The sequence below is a fragment of the Emydura macquarii genome, unplaced genomic scaffold (assembly GCF_026122565.2).
Source record: "Emydura macquarii macquarii isolate MOO-44397 ecotype Brisbane River unplaced genomic scaffold, CSIRO-AGI_Emac_v2 contig_3080, whole genome shotgun sequence".
NCBI lineage: Eukaryota > Metazoa > Chordata > Testudines > Chelidae > Emydura > Emydura macquarii.
In genome coordinates this window covers 3,391,156-3,410,621 of record NW_027133217.1, presented here as the reverse complement: position 1 = coordinate 3,410,621, position 19,466 = coordinate 3,391,156, and the positions used below count along the sequence as shown (strand labels likewise).

The 19,466-nt window shown below is 44.2% G+C and overlaps 1 protein-coding gene across 19 annotated transcripts in view; it reads left to right on the top strand.

Annotated features, from left to right (window-relative positions):
* OBSCN (obscurin, cytoskeletal calmodulin and titin-interacting RhoGEF) overlaps nt 1-19,466 on the top strand; it is a 276,095-nt gene that overhangs the window by 188,513 nt on the left and 68,116 nt on the right. For all 19 annotated transcript variants that reach the window (XM_067530494.1, XM_067530493.1, XM_067530487.1 and 16 more), the window contains 13 exons: nt 476-694; nt 1,454-1,520; nt 3,202-3,234; nt 4,614-4,651; nt 5,471-5,608; nt 6,723-6,862; nt 9,635-9,835; nt 11,887-11,969; nt 12,879-13,052; nt 14,836-14,995; nt 15,868-15,984; nt 17,782-17,946; nt 18,974-19,132. In XM_067530494.1, the coding sequence (XP_067386595.1) occupies nt 476-694; nt 1,454-1,520; nt 3,202-3,234; nt 4,614-4,651; nt 5,471-5,608; nt 6,723-6,862; nt 9,635-9,835; nt 11,887-11,969; nt 12,879-13,052; nt 14,836-14,995; nt 15,868-15,984; nt 17,782-17,946; nt 18,974-19,132 (1,694 nt within the window). The remainder of the gene's footprint in view (nt 1-475; nt 695-1,453; nt 1,521-3,201; nt 3,235-4,613; nt 4,652-5,470; nt 5,609-6,722; nt 6,863-9,634; nt 9,836-11,886; nt 11,970-12,878; nt 13,053-14,835; nt 14,996-15,867; nt 15,985-17,781; nt 17,947-18,973; nt 19,133-19,466) is intronic.

Genomic DNA, 19,466 nt, shown 5'->3' with positions numbered 1-19,466 from the left:
GCTTAAATACAACTTTCTTTCTCTGTTACTTAATTTGCTCTATAAGTTGCATAGTTCCCCAATGTATCCTATCCTCTCATTGGCTCAGATCTTGAAGTCCTTACTTAGAATAGGAGTCAGAAGATTTGGGTTCTATTCCCATCTTTGTAACAGACTTTTGGGTGCTACTGGGTCAAGATGTGTAACTCTTCTTGGCCTCAATTTTCCCATTTATAAAATGGGAATAATTCCACATTCTCATCTCACAGTGGTGTTGTGAGGCCTAATTTTTCATTTTTGTTAAGTGCTTTGAATTTCCTAAATGGAAGATGCTTTAGAAGTGCAAGTATTCATTTATGATTCATTACTGTTAGTATTGGAAATGGATCAGTAAACATGTTGAAAGCAGTATTCACTCACAACGCAGTACACAGGGTTTGTAAGAAGGAAGGAACACCAATGGGAAAATTCATGAAGTTATTGCTTTTTTCTTTAGGACATCCACCACCCACGGTTACTTGGTTGAAAGAAGAATCTCATGAAGATGTCCTGTGGATCAAACCAGAGACTCCTGGCTACAAACTCGCCAGTTCCAAAATGCATCACAGTCTAATCCTGCTGGATGTTGGAAAGGAATATAGTGGAATTTACACTTGCATTGCTACTAACAAGGCTGGCCAATCCATCTGCACTGCCTCCTTAGAAGTTCTGGATGGTAAATTTTTGCAACATTACAAACACTTTCCCTATATTATTAAACATAATATAGTGTACATGAATGGTATCTCGTCATTATAACATGTATATATCATTACTGAATGAAGAGCAAGTGTGAAAATACAATGGCGTTCAACAAACTCTGACTCAAGTACATACGTTTCACAGAGATTCTGGTATATCTCGATTACTTTTCTTTGACAGAAAATGATTATATGCCCCTAACATAAGAATAATGTCTACGGGGTAGGGCTTTGGGCCATGTGTCAGATTAAAAACGTGGTAAGGTCGTGCATAACCAAACAAGAGACTAAAGAATACTCAAGAGAAAAAAGAATGAATAAGACAGGCCCAAAACATCAGCTTTTTAAAAACGCTGGGTTCTTCACTCTGCTAAGGTTGTTGTGCATCACATCTCTGCCTTCAAGCAGCTGAGGCTGGCCAGTGGAGAATGCCTCGTGCGCCAAGAAATTCTCCACCATTTCTTGTGTCAGCTTCCCCTCCCCCACTCTCTTGTGTAAGGGGATGGCAGGGAAGGGACATTTGAGGGGCATTCTGGGAGTGGGGCATGGGCAGGGCTGGGGAGAGGGGAGCCAGAAGAGCTCTGCTCCGCCAAACCTGATTCTGCCTTGATGGACATTAGAGCTGCAGTCCCCATCTCCACTGTACCAGGACAGGGTGAGGAACCTGCCCCACACTGTTTAGCAAATACCTTCTTTTGGCAGAGGCCCTCTGATTACAAACTCTTGTCTTGCAGTAAAAGAGGCTGAAGTTCTGGCCCACGAGCGCAGGATGGTGACAGAGGCTATACTGACCACACTAGGGTAAGTGAAGGCAGCGTATATCAAGAAGGAAGAGTTGTAGGCGTGATTCCTCTAGAGTTCACGGAGATAGATTTACAGAACTTATTGCACTTCGGTCACACGTTTCATTTTGTCCGGGAGACTGACTTAGCTCCGAGAATATCTGGATGTGTGTGGAACATGGGGTTTGCTTGTTTGATAAGGTCCCCTAGTATTCAAGTAAGGGGTTTAGCCGCTGCCCTAAGCCTTAACTAGAGAGAATCTTCTGTTTGATCACAAGTGTTTAAAAGTCCTCCTTCCACTACCTGACAGCTACAACTGTAGCTCCAGAAAGCTCAAAAATGCAAGAGGTGATTTAAAGCTCACTATTTCCAGAGGCAAAATGAGGCAGCGAGCTAGTGCCTTAGCCTTTCACAACAGGAAACCACTCTCCAGTCCAGTCAGATTTGCTTTCCCTTCTATTCCTGTTAGGCAGATCTTCCAACTCTCCTCTGTATTCACCAGAGCAAAGGCCTGTATAACCACTGAATCTCCTAGAGTTAAATTCACTCTGCTTTTGCTGCAGGTGGGATTTACTTCCCACCCATTGGGCCTAATTCTTCATTGCCACACAGAGCTGTGGAACTGTGTGGAATCACTCCTGTGCAAATTTGGTGTAAAATGCCTCCACTAGTGTAAATCAGTGACGAATTCTGATTTGATGGTGTTTTATGCTCATTTTGCACTCATTTGCAGCGGTGTAAGTGCTGTACAAGAAGCAAGGCAGTGGAGAATAAGGACCAGTGTTCTTAATGAACCCCCGGTGTCTCTATTTTATGTTTAATTTTAATTTTTTAAAATAGTTTTCTTAGGAATAATATGAATTTAGTTCCATTTTACATCTGAATATTGTGTTGTACATAAGGTTAAGAATAAAGGTGAGACCTGTTTAAGGAGTTAGTTTGTGCAGTGGGTAGATCTAAATGCTGTTCCTAGTCCCGACATGGAATTTCTGCCTAGGCTTGGGAAACTCTCATGTCAAAATTTAGGAACTAATGTAGGCATCTAAATGAAAGTATTCAGATGTTCGGAATCAATGGTAGCTATAGTTACTTAGCATCACTGAAAAACAGGTCGTTTTTACTTAGATGTGTAATTATAGATGTGGGCACCGAATTTGGGATACTAAAGTTTGATAATGTTGGCTATAACCTCTCTGTGCCTCAACCTTGCCAGGTGTGAAATGGGGCTAATGCTTAACTGGAATACCTTAGAGGCATATGGTAATTTCTGCAGGTTTGTAAGATGTGGGACATAACAGTTTTCAAATACAGAAAAGGTTGTTACAAGGAGGAGGGAGAAATATTGTTCCCCTTAACCTCTGAGGACAGGACAAGAGGCACTGGTCTTAAATTGCAGCAAGGAAGGTTTAGGTTGGACATTAGGAAAAACTTCCTAACTGTCAGGGTAATTAAGCACTGGAATAAGTTGCCTGGGGAGGTTGTGGAATCTCCATCATTGGAGATTTTTAAGAGCAGGTTGGACAGACATCTGTTAGGGATGGTCTAGATAATGCTTGATCCTACTTTGCGTGCACGGGACTGGAGTAGAAGACCTCTCGAGGTTCCTTCTAGTCCAACGATTCTATATTTTGAGATCCCCCCAAAAAAGGTAATATATCAGTGAGCATATTAGTAGTAACCAGTTTCTTCTTGACCGGCAGGTATGAAGAAGACAAAGACAGAAGAGAACATGGGTAAAGTTGTATCAAAACTCTTGCTCACATACTGTGTGCCTCATTCACCTCCAAAGCAGACAAAATTCACATACTCAGATTCTGAATTTCATTTGCATCTGAATTTCACTTGATCTTACATATTAGATAGGAGAAAAAGATTTTGAGAAATAAACACTGGTAATTAGTCATTACATTTTAAAAGATTTATAGCTGGAATTATTCTTTAAAAGTCCTGTCTGGTAAATTGGCAATAAAATTTGGTGGCTCCCAACTTAAAAATAATTCAATTAAAGTAAGAAGGCTTCAACATTGCTTCCTTAAGAAAATGCAGAGAACTTTTGTGAAGATGTATAATGAATCTTAGAAAGAACCCAGGGTTGCCACACCACACAACTGGGCATGACTTGACACAAATGGAGATTTCTGTCTCGAAAAGGACTGCACTGGCAAGCAGGGCTATTGCATGTCAAGACCAAAGTGTATTGACAGAGCTGTGCTGGGAGACGACCTTGAACAGTGTCTTTCCGTGCAATGCTCAGCTCAGCCTACTGCTGCTGGCCTTTCACTTTCAGGAGCCCCAACTTCAATCACAATTTAAAATATAGGTGGGTTGTTTTTTTTCTTTCTGGGCTGAGTGAATTTTGTGCAGCCCCATACAGTGAAATCCTCTTTTGACCCACAGAATAATTACAGCACAGGTTTAAGCTTCCCCCAAACTGTCCCACCAGCATACCTCAATCCTGACCTGCAGGGACCACCTCCTGTGGGCAGGTCCACAGACAGTGTGCATATCCCTCAGTCCTCGGTTTCTCTGTTATAACTACAAACGGGGGTAATAGAAGGTGGGGACATAAATTCACTGAGAGCTAGACTGAGACTAGAACTCCCTTTTGACATAAATCACTGTTTAGTCCTCTCATGGTAACAGCTTTCAGTCACTAACAACCTGGGCTAAATTCCAACCTGTGTCCTAGAGACGAATGGGTCGCTGTTCCGTTACCTATCCCCTGGGCAATGCCATCCTCTAAAACTCCATGTTAAAATGAGCTCTCTGTCTTGGATGGTTTAGACACAACAAATCCTGCACCTTGGCAGGGGGTTAGACTAGCTGGCCCTTGCCTTGGTCCCTTCTAACTTTATGGTTCTATGATTTTAAGCCTCATGCAAGAGAAATAACAATACCTTTGCCACCACATTGGCTCCAGTGGCAATATTGTGGTTTCCATGGTCAGAATTTGTTATGAGTTCTAAAGTTCACATCGGCGTCCTAATCCAGACATGCCCAAAGACCCTGTGAGGTCTGGGAAGGCATCTGGTTCTGACTCATCTCTGATGTAAATAGCTCCCATTATTAGACTTGTCATTTTGGCCTCTGACTCTTCCTTTCTCTTTTCCAGAGTTGGTATCTCTATCCACCCTCCTGAACCAAGGAAAGGTAGGAGAAGCTGCTTTAGCTGGGTACTCATGACCCCCATATCTATAGTGAAGGTTGCCTGTGTATTTTTGTTGTACTTTTGTCATCATTTCTGGAACAGCTGTTTGGCTTGGAAGGACATCAGGCTGGGCTCAATGCATTCCTGGCCAGTCTGGCTGTGTACTCAAAAATGTACCCAAGGTTTGCACAGTGAGGGGACAGTTTATCTCTATGCAGAAGCCCAGCACAAGGTGTATTCAACAGCTGAATCCCACATAACTCCTCAAAATGGAGCCTAACTGGAATTTACGTGGTTCATAGGCCACGTGCTGACCGCCTGTACAGCCTGAAGGAGGCAGGACTCCATAGGGATGCATAGGTTAAATGCATTCCCATAAGGAATGCACACCATACCGATCGCCATGGAATGTGAGCACTTGTTCTGTGCCGCCTTAACTCTCCCCTTTCTGCATTATCAGCTGACCCTTGATTGCATGATCACTAACTATTTTTTTGGCAGGACCATTTGTTGCATAGTTTGGATGGTCCACAGGGAATAACGCAGCTGGTCAGTATTTATTTTTATTGTCACTGCTCAATGAATGGACTCCTGCCTCAGTCACTACACACTACCCATCCTGTCCAACGAGAGACTGTGCTCACTGGAGAGGTGACTCTCCGCTATGTCTGGTGGGGAATGTGAACTCCAAATTGTTCTTCTCTGGACACCACAGCATCATTGACATTGGTTTCAGTAGGACAGCTCGGTCATGTTTGGTTCACTGGGTGGACTTTCAGATGACATACTACAGACTTGATAGCATGTTCTCTCTTTTCCAGGAGAGCTTGTGGAAGGTGTGGCTGATAGAGAAGGTGTGTCCAGAAGTCACATTTCATTATCTGATGTTGGAACAGAAGAATTCCTTCAGAAACTCACCTCCCATATCACAGAAATGGTGTCTGCAAAAATAAGTCAGTGTAAGTGCTTGACAAGTGTGATTGATTTATTATACAAAGCAGAGCGGTCAATCTTCAGGTTCGGGTTGAGTTTTAAGTCTCAATGAGATCTATGAAACAATTATTTTATAAATTACTTTATAAATAATAATAATAATAGCAATAATATAATGTTATTAAGAGATTGATAAATCCCCTGACATTTCTTTATGATGTTTCTGGTACTTCTTTCCAGGAAAGTCAGTATCTAGACTTGAAAAGGGACTTTTCCATACAGGCACAAGCTTTCAATTTTGCTTTAGTGGAAACACAAATGGAATAAACTTTCACCTGTTTTTCATATGTTCACCATGCTTGTGAATTACTAGAGTAAAGAGGCTGAATTGTCTAGTGGATAAAGCGTGGGTTGGAGAGGGAAGAACTCTTGAGCACTAATCTCTGCTCTGCCGTTACTTGCTGTGTAGCCTTGGGCATGTCACTTATCCTCTCTGAATCACAGGTTCCTTTCCTGTAAAATGGGGTTAAACATATTTTCTTATCTGCTTCACCAGAATGTTGTGAGGAGTCATGAGTTAGTGCTGTGAACAATATAAACCCCATGTAAGTGCTAACTGGTCTTTATTACAACCAAGCTATTTAGGCCTAATTCCCCTTCACACCAAAGCTGCTTTACACCACTCTGGCAGTATAAATAGGCCTTAAAGTGGCAGTAGGTTATATTTACAGACCCTTTCAGGGCCCCTCCTACATATGACGAGGAAGATACAAGGTGGCTTTCATGCAAATGAGAATTAGGCCCATATCAAAGTCTGAATCTTTCACCGTCCTTTTGCTCTTCCAATCGTGTTTGAATTGACAGTGAAGGTTGAGGCCCACACCCTGCCAAGTTACCCCGCTGCAGTCCTACTGACGTAAATCACGTAATCTCAGGGACTTCAAATGCCAATATACATATGCTGTCACAGTTATTAACAGGAACGCAGATACCGGCTGATGCAAGAGATCTGTCCTGGGGATATTTGATTTTGTGAAGATTTACCCAAAAAAAAACCAGATGGATTTGTACCCTACTGGACTTTCACGAGAGAACAGTCTCTCATCTGTGTACCTCTTTCCCCACTGCTCTTCATTTCAGCCACACTTCGAGTGCCTGGAGCAGACAGTGATGACGAATCTAAGACGCCGTCACCATCTCCACGCCACGGCAGATCTAGGCCTTCGTCAATTGTTCAAGAGTCATCCTCTGAATCCGAAGATGGGGATTCTAGAGGGGAGGTATAGTGCATCCGGGAATACACTTCACACACGTGTTTACTAGGAGGAAGGACTAGTGCTTCTAAATAAACCAGTGTAGTATATTGTTAAGGGTTTCATTCTTAACATGGCTTTAGTGGTTTCAGGGGTATGGTTTAGCACAGTGGTTTTCAAAGTTTTTAGGCTGCATTCCCCTTTCCAAATAATGTGGTCTACGGCATACACCCATCCGGCCTCCCCAGAATGCAAATGAATCACTGCCCCACCCATTGTCCGGAGCTCCCTTCCATGGCCTCACACCCTAGTCGGCCTTTCGCATGCTCACTTCCTTCCCCAACTCCAACTTCACTGTCCCTTCCCCACTTTGCCCCTTTGCCCCTCCAACCCCGCTGCTCCTCCATAACCCGTCGGTGGGGCACATCCCGCTCTGAGCATGGTGTGGAGAACCAGCCCCTGGCGGGAAGCGTTCAGTTCACTTGCAGCCTGCCCAGCCAGATCCTTCCTACTCTGCTGCCTCTGGCTGGGCCAGCACCCCGGGAAAGCCCAAGACCCTCCTGCCTGGGGTGCTGTCCAGGAGGAGCCAAGCCCTGTGTGTACCAAAGCCCCTCAGATCCCTGGACAGCGCCAGCATGGGGGAGCACCTCCGCCCTGCCGATAATTGCTGGAGTGGTGGGGGTGTGATTTCCAGCCTGTTCCCCCCCTGAACTCGCAGGCTGTGTAGCAGCCGCCCAGGCAGGGACTTAGCACCCTCTTCTCCCTTCCTGCTCGGCCCAGGTCCCTGCCATGCCCTCCCACTTCTTAACAAAAGAAACGTATGTGCTGTTGGACAAACATGATCGCACTGCTCCAGGCCAAGATGCACTCTGAGATCGGATCAGATGCATTCCTAGATATCCACTGCAATCCTAAATAATCATATGATCAAAATTGCATTAAGTGTACGCTTTTTGCTTAATAGATATTGTGTTGCTTTTATCTGCTACAGCGTGTTGATGGCGTTTGTCAGGTTTTCTAAATATATAAAATATTTTTCATTTTATTTTTTTATAAAACCTCAGAAAAAAATAATTTCATATGGTCGTTTTTATATGGGAACACATTTACCTCCCTTCAAAGTTATTTGTTCTTCTTCTTCTTTATTTTGCTGACGCCTTTTTCCAAGGAGATTTACAATTTAGAGTTACAATTGTTAAAATGTGCATTGCATATAAACAAGGATGATTCGATTGTAATGTTACAGAATGGCAAGTTACAGTTCAATAATAATAGTAATAATAGTGCAGTATTAATAGTGGAGTATACACAGTAAAATGATAAATGCAAGTGAAGTACTAAATGAAGTGCAAAAATAAAATGCAGGCCCAAAGTTTAGAACTAAAGTTGTCTTACTTTTTTCCTCTGTTTGCACTATATTATACCTTACAAAATGTCACCACATTATAATATTTATTCTGGTTATTTATGTTGGTGGAATTTCCATTCTTAGAAGTTTTCAAGGCCTGGCTTGACAATGCCCTGACTGGGATGATTTAGTTGGGGTTGGTCCTGCTTTGAGCAGGGGGTTGGACTAGATGACCTCCTGAGGTCCCTTCCAACCTTTATCTTCTATGATTCTGTTACTGTTTTACTGTGCGGGATATTTAAGTAGTGTTTTAATTCCCCCACCACTTTGGCCTTGGCACCCCTTACCCCCACTTCTACAAAGGTCCCTGCATCCTTGGTCCTGGCCCCAGAGGACGCAGGCCTGCTCCATCCCTTCAGCAGCAGACATGTCATTGTTGCCCCTTCTTCAGCGGGCGCCTCCTCTGCTGAGCCACCTCTGGCTGGGCTCTGCGGCAGCCCCTGCAGTCAGGTTCTCTGGGAACGGCCATCCTTAAGGCTTAACCTCTTCCTGCCTGCGCTGCAGCCATGGCACAGGAGGCAGCTGGGTTATGTCAGAGGCCAGCAGCAGCCTGGAGGCGTTAGCTGCCTTTCGGTCTGTGTGGGCAGGAAGGGATGGGAGCTGCTTCCAGCTTCAGGAGGGAGGATGAGCTCTGCAAAGACATGGGCCAGGTCATCCCTTCCCTGCATCGTCTCTCCTGCGGCTGGAAACCGCTCCGGTCCCTTCTCGCCCACACAGTGCCAGAAGGCTGCTGCTGGCCATGTTCTGGTGTGAACGCTGGCAGAGCTCGGGGACAAACGTCACCCCTGCCTGCGTCCACATGCCCCGCCTGACAAAGCCTGCACTGGGGCGGCTGCGCGGGCGTGCATCTTTCCGCTCCCCTGTCCCCCATTAAAGGATTTTTCTCGGGTACCTCTCGGGCTCCACGTACCCCAGTTTGAAAACTACTGGTCTAGTAGATGAAGTGCAGGACTAAGAGCTTGAAGTCCAAGCTTTCGCACTCAGGGTGTGGCCTCGAACAGGTTGCTTAGCTCGGCTTTTTCAACAGCGTACTTTAATGTTAGGGCCTCGAGTTTTGGTTGCTCAACTTCAGACACGCAGGGCTTGACTTCCTACGGTGCTGAGTGCTCACCGCTCCAGCTGAAGTCAATGAGAGCTGCCAGCAGTCACATTTCTGAACATCAGGGCTCGGGTATCCCAAGTTGGGCACCCACATTAGTGGGCATCTCTGAAAAAAATCAGCCATCATCTTTCGGTTTTCCAGCTGTAAAATGGAGATAATGATTCTCTCTCTTCTGCCATTCAGGGATGGTGGGGTAAAGTATTTAACACTAGTACAGCACTTGCATGCTATTGCTATTATCCTAGTCTCACTTTAATGCACATGAATAACTCTCCTTTCATGCTCCTAGATTTTTGACATCTACATGGTCACAGCTGACTATGTGCCCGTTGGAGCCGACCGGGAATCCATCACTCTGAAAGAAGGGCAGTATGTGGAAGTCCTCGACTCTGCTCATCCTCTCAAGTGGCTAGTCAGGACCAAACCCACTAAATCCAGCCCCTCCCGGCAGGGATGGGTATCTCCAGCTTATCTGGACAAGAAATTAAAGGTGATCGATCTTCCTTATTTTATTTTTTTTATGAAAATGTCTGTTTCCTTTGCACCTTGGAAGAAGTTCCCTGCTTGCTCCTGCTAGCTCTGAGTTTCCATGAGGGGCAATGCTACTCTGAAAAGGGAGGATTTAAAAATGGCTCCTTCAAACTCATCAGCTCTGCTCCCTGTACATAGCTAGAGTCCTGTCCTCTGACTGAGTGTGTGTTTGCAGTTTCTTATTGCTGTTAGTCCTGGAGCCAACACAGCTCAGAGGGAGTCAGCTGGAATCTATCTGGTTTGTGTATCATTAATGGAATTACTTACTTAAATCCAAACGTGTATGTTTGTGCAACCCTCCCAACCCCCAAAGACACTGAGATTGCACAGGTGTCACTGAAGGCATAACTGGAAGGAGAGCTGGTCAAAAAAAAAAAAAAGCCAACTAAACTTTTCTCCATCAAAAATGCTGTTTCATCTAAACCAAAATGTTTTGCAGAAACATCGGTTTTGACTGAATTTTCACTGAGAAAGTCTCTCAGGTCCAGGATGGAATTTCTGGTCAAAATATGAGAGTGCCAATTTCCCAGTGGTTAGGGCATTCACCTGAGAGGTGGGAGACCCAAATCAGGCAGAGCAGGGACCTGTGCATTGCTCACCCACATCCCAGGGGAGTGCCCTAACCACTGGGGTTATTGGCCGTTCTGGGGTTGCTCAGATGAAACTTGTGGGCTGATTTGACCTGCAGGAGCCCAGATGATGGTGACGGTCAGTAAGAAAGCAAAGAACCCAACTTGAGAGTCAGATTTCAGGTTGAGTTTGCAGAGCTGGCAATTAGAAAAGCCATCTTTTTATTTGTAAATTGAGTATGTTTGAGCTGCAGTTGCAGATATAATAAACGTAGAGTCCTATGATGCCTTGTTACACAGTGTCATGGTATAATGGTACTTTTAAATTCTCAACCCTCCTGCATTTGAGCAAAGCGTTCCATTGCCCACAGAGGGAACATGGGTCTCTCCAATTTGGGATGATTTATACAGAGAAACACTACTCAGAATTCCTTCTCCAGCACTGAACTCTTCTTCTTGGAAACAGCGCCCCTTGCCAAATGCCCCCATCTGTTTTATCATCTCTGTAAGACAAATGATCCTTTCTAATAATGGTAAATTCCCCCGAGCGTCCCCGTATTCCCAGCTACACACTTGCATAGCCACTGCCCTCTGTTTTGCTCATATTTCCATATATTTATTAATTTAATGTTGTTGAAAAATGTGTGTATTAAACTAGTCTCATGAGATATGCTATTTGCTTTTCACACGGAATTAAGGCTTCTTAGAATGAGAGTCAAGGGATCTTCAGTGTGAAACAACACAGGTGCCTGGTTCAATGAAAAGGTCACGTATCTGAGACTAGAACCCCAAAACTATCCATCCCATTTCTTATAGTGGCTTCCATCACTATGGTCTCTGCTTCCATTATCCCTTTTGCTTTAGGCACATTAAGGTTAATACAGTGGTGTGGGACAGAGTGTAGGCTCCCACAGAACAAGTCCAGTTTAGTTGTCTGTGGGAACCAAACATGGGATTTTCAGCACCAAAAGCACAAGCCCCAGCCACACAGGTAACTCCATCAGCTGCAAGTACCAGACTGCTATATTTGCTATTCCAGCTACCTGAGGGCAAGATGACCCCAGACACTCAGTCATTGACACATGGATTCATTGTTCTGTAAAACATCTTCCTTGCTTTTTCTCCTGCTATTTGCTCTTCCTCACTTTCCCCATTCTTTATCCTTCCTCCTCCTTCCCAAAGCCAGAAGAGGCTCCCCGTGCAAGCACCGTTTGAAATCCTGTTAGTGTTGCAGTCTGACAGTGATGCACAGCTTTGTTACTGGCAGATTATTAGCCTTTACAAAAGTGGCTTTTGTGGCTGTGGCGTTGGCTAGAGAGAGAAACAAGCTGCATGTGACAGTGCCATGCCTGAAGTTACCCTGCAAACACGCTCCAGTGACATGATACAGACATTCCTGCTCTGTTCCTTAGAAAACTGATGTTTCTTGTCCATCTGTTAGTTGTCACCGGAGTGGGGTGCATCAGAAGCTCCCGAGTTCCCTGGAGAATCTGTTTCAGAAGATGAATATAAAAAGAAGCTGAGGTGAGCACTTTTTGATTTGCACTGACGTCTTTCAGAATAGTGCCCTGTGAACTAACAGGGATTCTTGGGGGTCTCAGGCTTCTCCCAAAGGAGCTACGCTTTCCATCTATGCCTCCAGGACCGTCTGATGAAAGCCCAATTTCTTTGTCCCATAATCCCATAAATTCCCCTCCCCCAGAGTCTATCTTAGCCCTTGAGACTTCAGACCTACAGTGTGTTTCCAACATTTGAATTCTAAGTCTCGAATGATTTAGGTTTGGGAACAGACCGTGTGATCTAAACCAGCTTGGGAGGAAGATGTGTTTTATTGTCCAACCCCCGCTTGTTCCTTGCACGTTGCCACGTGGCTGAGCCGTTAACTGCCTGGGCTCTTTAATTTCATAGACGTCTTAAGGCTCTGCTGTCCCTTCTAGTATAACTAGTTCTGCCCTGTGGATGCTCTGCATCAGAATGTGCTCTATAAAGAGAGGGCTGAAATGTAGCGTGTGACAGCTGGATGCAGTCTTCCAGCACTCCCAGTGTGGTCCAGCACCATGCTCTGCCCTGTAGTAGAAATATTTACCTCTCTGGCCTCCACACAGCAGCTACACTGACGTGTGGGAACTGTGCTACTCTTCTTGAATCCTCTTGTCAGAGTGAACAGGGAGAAAAACAGCCGCAGCCTGTCAACGTGACTATATGTTACATCCATACCATTGTTCACTGATCTGTGTAGACTCCTCTCTGAGGGCCTGATCCTATGAGGTGCTGAACATCCTCCGTTCCCCCTTAACTTCAGGGCCAGTTGAGAGTGAGCAGCACACTGCAGCTGGGGCCTGAAAGAACACAACCCTGCCCCTCTTAGAAATCAGCATGTCAAGAACAAAATTTGTGATTGCTCTGCCCTTTGTCTGTTTGTCTTCCCTTTAGCATCATCATTCAGGAACTGCTGAGCTCTGAGGGGGAGTTTGTCAAAGATCTGCAATTCCTCCAGACCCATCACCTCCAATACCTAGAGAGCTGCCCCGATGTCCCAGAAACTGTTGCCAATCAGAAATCTACTATCTTCAGAAATGTCCGTGAAATTGCAAACTTCCATTCCAAGTAGGTGCACCTGAACACATTCCAGATACATGAATATCCGGCAGTGTGAATGACAAAATTGCTGTGGTTCTCAGGCATGCCATGGAAAGTGGGAAATGTGAGGATGGAAGGGAGTGGATGAGAATTTTAGGAGGCAAGAGCAAGAACGCAGGAATGGGAATCAGAAAGTAGTAGTATTGTTGCAATCCCTGAGTCTTAAAATTCCTCATGTTCTGCTGAGCATTTCTTGCCTGTGGGGTGAATTTAATTTAATAAGTATAAAGTTTTTATAAAACAGACAGCCCTGGGACTCTAAGACTTCAGCATTGTATTTAAGGACTGAGTTAGCCAGTGTAGATCCAATTCCTGCTTTGAATGTCCCATTGTATCCGCAAGGGGCCAAATTGTGGCACATTGTTATTTTAGTCAAAACGGGGACAAATAATGCTTGTAATGCACTTACCTTCTGGCCATCCTGCAAAAGCCATGCACACCTGTCAGCACTCATTTCTCTGAGCAATCTGAACAGAAAGGGGCATAAAATGTGCAGGCCACAACCCTGAACTCTAAGCACCATCCCAGGACGCCTCCCCAGGGCTGAAGGTGCTGAGGCTCTGTTGAGTGTGAGCTCCATGACTTTACAGGCAACTGGGATTTTGTACAACTGTTGTGCCCCAAAACATGCAGGGGAGGAACCTACTGCTCCACAGTCCATATTGAGACTGATTGCTGCCCCTGGCGCGATGTTCCATTCAAATGTAGCCAAGCCATCTAGCCATCAAAGCCAGAGGAGAAATTTATCTCAAATGCAAGTGCTCGCAAAACCGAATTCTTCTCTTGCTACAGGCAGGACTGGATTTATACCTTATGCGCCCCTATGCACAGCGTCTTCTGGGCTCCCCCACCCCCACCCCGCCTACAGCTGAACTTCATGTTTTCTGCACGGGAGGGGGATGGTAGAGGGGCTGGGGTGACTGGCTCAGCCAGCTCCAGGCAGGGGGAATATTCTCACCCCTTGTCTCTGGCTTCCAGCAGGGTGACCAGATAGCAAGTGTAAAAAATCAGGACAGGGGCTGGGGGGATAATAGGCACCTGTATTAAAAAAAAGCCCCCAACATGGGGACTGTCCCTATAAAATCGCGACATCTGGTAAGCTTAGCTTCCAGCCTGGCCAGAAGGTGGGGCTTCGGAGGGAAGAGGAGGCGGGGCCCCGGGAGAGAGGAGGAGTAGGGGCGGGGCCAGAGTTCTGGCACTCGTACGGGGCTCCCAAATTGGCCGGGGCCCCTGCACACGGACCCCATTGTTCTGTGCAGTAATCCGCCACTGTTTAGGCGCCCCTAGAATGCTGGCGCTCCTAGGTGTGTGCCTACTGTGTCTAACTGGAATATTGGAATGTGCGCCCAGATACAGGGAGAGGAGGGAAAATCTCCCCTCACCACCCGCTCTTGGAAACTCGGGGACTCTCAAACTGAGGCACAAGGACAGCAGGTTCCAACTCCCTGCCTTGGTCTGAGCCCCTAATGAATTCTCTTCCCTTTTCTCCAAGCATTCCTTAAATTCAAGCCTGCCAGAAATGTCTTCTGCCTAAATTTCAGGTGTGCTGAAACACTGGCCCAATGGCATTTTAAATTTTGTCTCTGAGTCTGACTGCAACTCTGACAACACAGATCACTTCATCAGGCTGGGTTAAACTGGGATCGTGTGTGTTTAGGTTTAGAGCTCTGGTGAGGTTCTTGCCATATCTGTGTTCTATTTTCTCTGTGCTCATTTCTTCTCCGATGTCCCTCTTTTTTCGCCTCCACAGCTCCTTCTTCCCAGAGCTGCAGAAATCTGACACTGATGACGACGTGGCCATGTGCTTCATTAAGAATAAAGAGGATTTTGAGAAGTACATCCAGTACCTGGTGGGGCGGATACAGGCCGAGTCTGTCATTCTCAGCAAAGCTATTCAAGAGTTCTACAAGGTAGCATATTAACCAAAGTACATACCACACATTGGGAATTAAGCCTTGTATAACCCCACTGCTTTATGAAATGCAAAGCCCTTTGGTGGGTCATACCACCGAATATCTAAGGATTCAATTTGGTGCAAATATAATATAATAGGATTATTAGATAGGTAGGAAATTATTACAAAACAGGGTTTTAGTAATCTTCAGAGTGGGGTGAAGCTGCCATCGGTGGCAGCAAAATTTAGAGTGATATTATTAATGTACGGAGCCATAACCACATACGTACGGCTTGTCAAGAAGGATCAATCCTGGGACCTTTCATAGGTAAAGGCACAAGCTCCTTTAGATCTTAGTAATCATCAGTCTGTTCTTGTCAGAGGTCAGCCAGTACTGGGAAACTTGACCAATAAACAAAGACTTTGCAAGAATAATTAACAGAATCTGATGAGAGCTATGGTGCCTATAAGACATATACGGTATATGAACTCAAGGATACAATGTTAACCACCTGTCTACAGTTAGAGAAAAAAGTACTGCTCCTTCCCATCACATTGTGCAATTTTCCAAGCAGCATGTCACATTTTATTATTAATTATAGCATCAGTAGTGTGCTGGGTGCCTTACCCAAAGTAAGAAAACCGAGCCACCGCCCCAAACAGCTTATCATGTAGACAACCAACAGGAAAGGGATGTAACAAGAAAGCGAAGTGATAGAATGGTGAGCTTGCACAGTTTTTGAGGGGACAAAGGATTGTGGGATTTACTCTTGCTTATTATGCTCACACTCGCTGGAAAGAGTAAAGTATATAGGTTAGTCTTGTGTGTTCATGTCATTTTTGGCCATCTTTTGCAAGCAAACTTTTTTATTGTCTCTTTTCCCCCAGAGATATACAGAGGAAACATTAGCCGGTGAGGATCCTTCCCAGCCACCTATTCCTCCACTGCAACACTATTTAGAGAGACCCATAAACAGGATCCAGCAGTATCAGATTATAATCAAGGTAAGGCACTTCCAGTATATATTCTTACTTCTCTTAATGTGATGGGTTTGCCTCCATTTTGGGGAGACCCTGGAGAAAAGGGACCTGATCCTTATCTCAGTTATGCTGCCTTCACACCAGTATAACGCCATTAGACTCACTCTTGAGCAAGGGAGATCAGAATCAGGGCCAAGGTTTGGCCACTTCGAATAGTTTGAAAGGTTCACAAAGTCTCAAACTCCACAAAGTTCACCCAGCTGTAGGCAAATATCCTAAAAGTGATTACATCCATGAAAAATATAAATCTGCCACATGTGTGGCAACATATCTGTTATAAAAACAAATAGTTTTCAATTCACAAGTCATTGACTTGTCAATGGAGGCAACTTTCCTCCCTTTTTTTCAGGTTGAATTCAAGGTAAGGTTAGGCAAATAATATAAGAGCTACATACCCCCCACCCCCTTTCTGCAAACCTTTGCTGTTTCAAGAATTGAGCCCAAAGTGAATCTTTTCTGAAGGTTCTGAAACATTTCACAGTCTGAGGATTTCATGACTATTTATATGTATTCAAATATATGTGAACACACACACACATATATATGATATTTGTTATTATATTCATTATATATTATATAAAACTGGGCATGTTTAGTCTTAAGAAAAGAAGACTTAAGAGGGAGCCTGATAACTGTCTTCAAATATGTTAAGGGCTTTAATAAAGAGGACAGTGATCAATTGTTCTCCATGCCCACTGAAGACAGGACAAGAAGGAATGGGCTTAATCTGAATAAGGAAGATTTCGGTTGGATATTGGGGGGAAAAACACTTTCTATCTATAAGGATAGTTAAGCTCTGGAACAGGTTACTGCAGGTTGTGGAATCTCCATCATTGGAGGTTTTTAAGAACAGGTTAGGCAAACACCTGTCAGGGATGGTCTAGGTATACTTAGTCCTGCCTCAGCATAGGGGGCTGGACTAGATGCCTTCTCAAGGTCTCTTCCAGCCTTACATTTCTATGATTCTGTGATTCTATTTTTGTGCTGCTCCTGTACGTCCATGTTCCAGCCAGGACCAGAAATGAAAGTGTCAAAATATCCCTTTTTCTGGTATTTTCAGTCCAAGTAGAAGGGAATAATATCAGGATCCCCCAAAATTGCAAATTTTTTTTACAAATACAGATTTTACAAATTTAAGAGAGTTTATTAGTTTGGAGAAGGTTCAAATAAGCTTCTGAATTATGCATACCTTTCTGAAGCTGCCTACCACAATTTGTGAAGGTTCTCCTGATGATTTTTCAGAGCCCCCTCCTGCAAACATAATACTTACATTCATTTTAGCAGAAAAGTGTAGGCTGATCTTGGCAGCAATTTACTGCACATCCTTCCCTTCTTGCTTTCACTGGATTGACAGTTGTATTTTAGCACCATCCCTGCACGGTTTGACTCACCTTGCTGCCTCAAAACCATCGTGATAATTACATTAGAAAGACGCTGGTAAGTATGTGGATCTCTTCACTGTTCAGTTTTCAATCAACCAGACAAGTGTCCTACTGGTGGACCGCACTTCAGCCTTGTCTCCATCCAGTCATAATTGTTTGGAGGGCAATGTGGCCAGTCACAGAGGCTATGAATGTGGAATGGAAAGAAGCTACTCTCATGCCGGCTGACCAACAAGTGGTGAAAGAGTGGGGTAAAGATGGCCCAGAATGGAGAGCTGGAGTAGAGTCTCACACAGCTTGATGTCTGGACTGCAGGATGATACCAGTAAAATGCAAACTCTTGGAAATGTCTTGTAACAACTGCTTTATTCACTTGTAGGAATTAATCCGAAATAAAGCAAGAAACAGCCAAAACTGTGCGTTGCTGGAGCAGGCGTACGCCATTGTATCCGCCCTCACCCAGCGTGCAGAAAACAACCTCCATATCTCACTCATTGAGAACTATCCAGGAACCCTGGAAATTCTAGGAGAGCCCATCCGACAGGTAATGAGAAGCGCTGAATGAGGACAATCAGAGCTTAATGCTGTTCCTGCCTTTGATAGGCCTTAAGTGGCCCGTATTCTTCAGTGGCTTCTTTACAAATCATCATTTGAAACAGAAAATCAGCTTGACATTCACTAAAGTTTATCATTAATTCTGTGTTGCTGAGTACAATAAACTGCAGAATGTGACATAGATGGACCTTCTGGATTGACTAAGCTTGGGATCCTCTGAGCATAGAAAGTTATTCACCTCCCCATGGATAATATAGGTATTTTTCTTCACAACTCAACCTCCAAATAGCCAGAAATCCTGTTTGGGGCATGTTTAATGGCCCATTTCGTGTACTCTTGTGCTGATTTATGTGTCCACGGTATATGCTGTCAAAAATATATGGACCAAATCCTGATCTCATTGAGGTTGATGAGATTTTTCCAATGACTCCTATGGAACTAGAATGTGGCCTTACATTTTCATTGCATGTACTCTCCCAAGTAATATACTCTTTGTTTTTAAAGCTCAATTTTAAAATGCATATCCATTCAAGGTAACATGGGTTATAGTGTATGTGTTCCACATGAAATCATGAGATTTGTTTCCCAATAGCTTAGCCCTCACAATCCATATAACTTCAAAAGATCTCTCAGCTTCTCTACCTATCTCTTTAGAAATGGATGGATGGATCTCAAGATAAAACACAGGACATAATTTGAAATGATATTTAATCTTTTTAGTAGCTTTAGCACTGGTGAAAGATGCCTAGCTGGCAATCCTGCTCTAGGCAAGGGATCTAATTTAAAAGATAATGTTGGGACTAAAACTGTGTGCGCACATAAGGAGTAGTGTCATTCTGAAGGCATCACATGTAATGGTAACAATAGTCTGCTATGTTGCAATAAAAGCCAAGGTGGATGGGGTGGAGGATGGAACACAGAACAATTGCTATTCAGGAGCTGGAAAGTGATGGAGAGATACCATGAAAATAGTTCAGCAATCATTTCTTCTTCTTATTTCCTGCTTTCTTTTCCAGGGTCACTTCATAGTGTGGGAAGGAGCTCCGGGAGCCAGAATGGCATGGAAAGGTCACAACCGACATGTCTTCCTCTTCAAGAATTATATCTTGATCTGCAAACCCAAGCGAGACACCAAGACAGACACCTACAGCTACATCTTCAAGAACATGATGAAGGTCTAACCATTACTTTTGCCTCCCCACCAGTACAATTTCTCTGTTTCTTAGCCTACTTCTCTCTCTCTTGATATGCAACTGCTGGTCATCAGAAAACATGGCATTTCACTATTCCTTTCAAATGATTCTTTTGTTTCCAAAATTCCCTACAACACAGATAAAATCTGCACCAGCTACTGAAATACATTTGTTCGCTCTCCGAGTGAGATAGAATATATGTCATAAATCACCAAAGAGCAAACAAACAGAATTTCACTGCATAGTAGCAAGGGTACATGTGAAAAATTATATTCATCCCAGCAGGAAGCCCATTGAAGCCAATGAAATTAGCCAA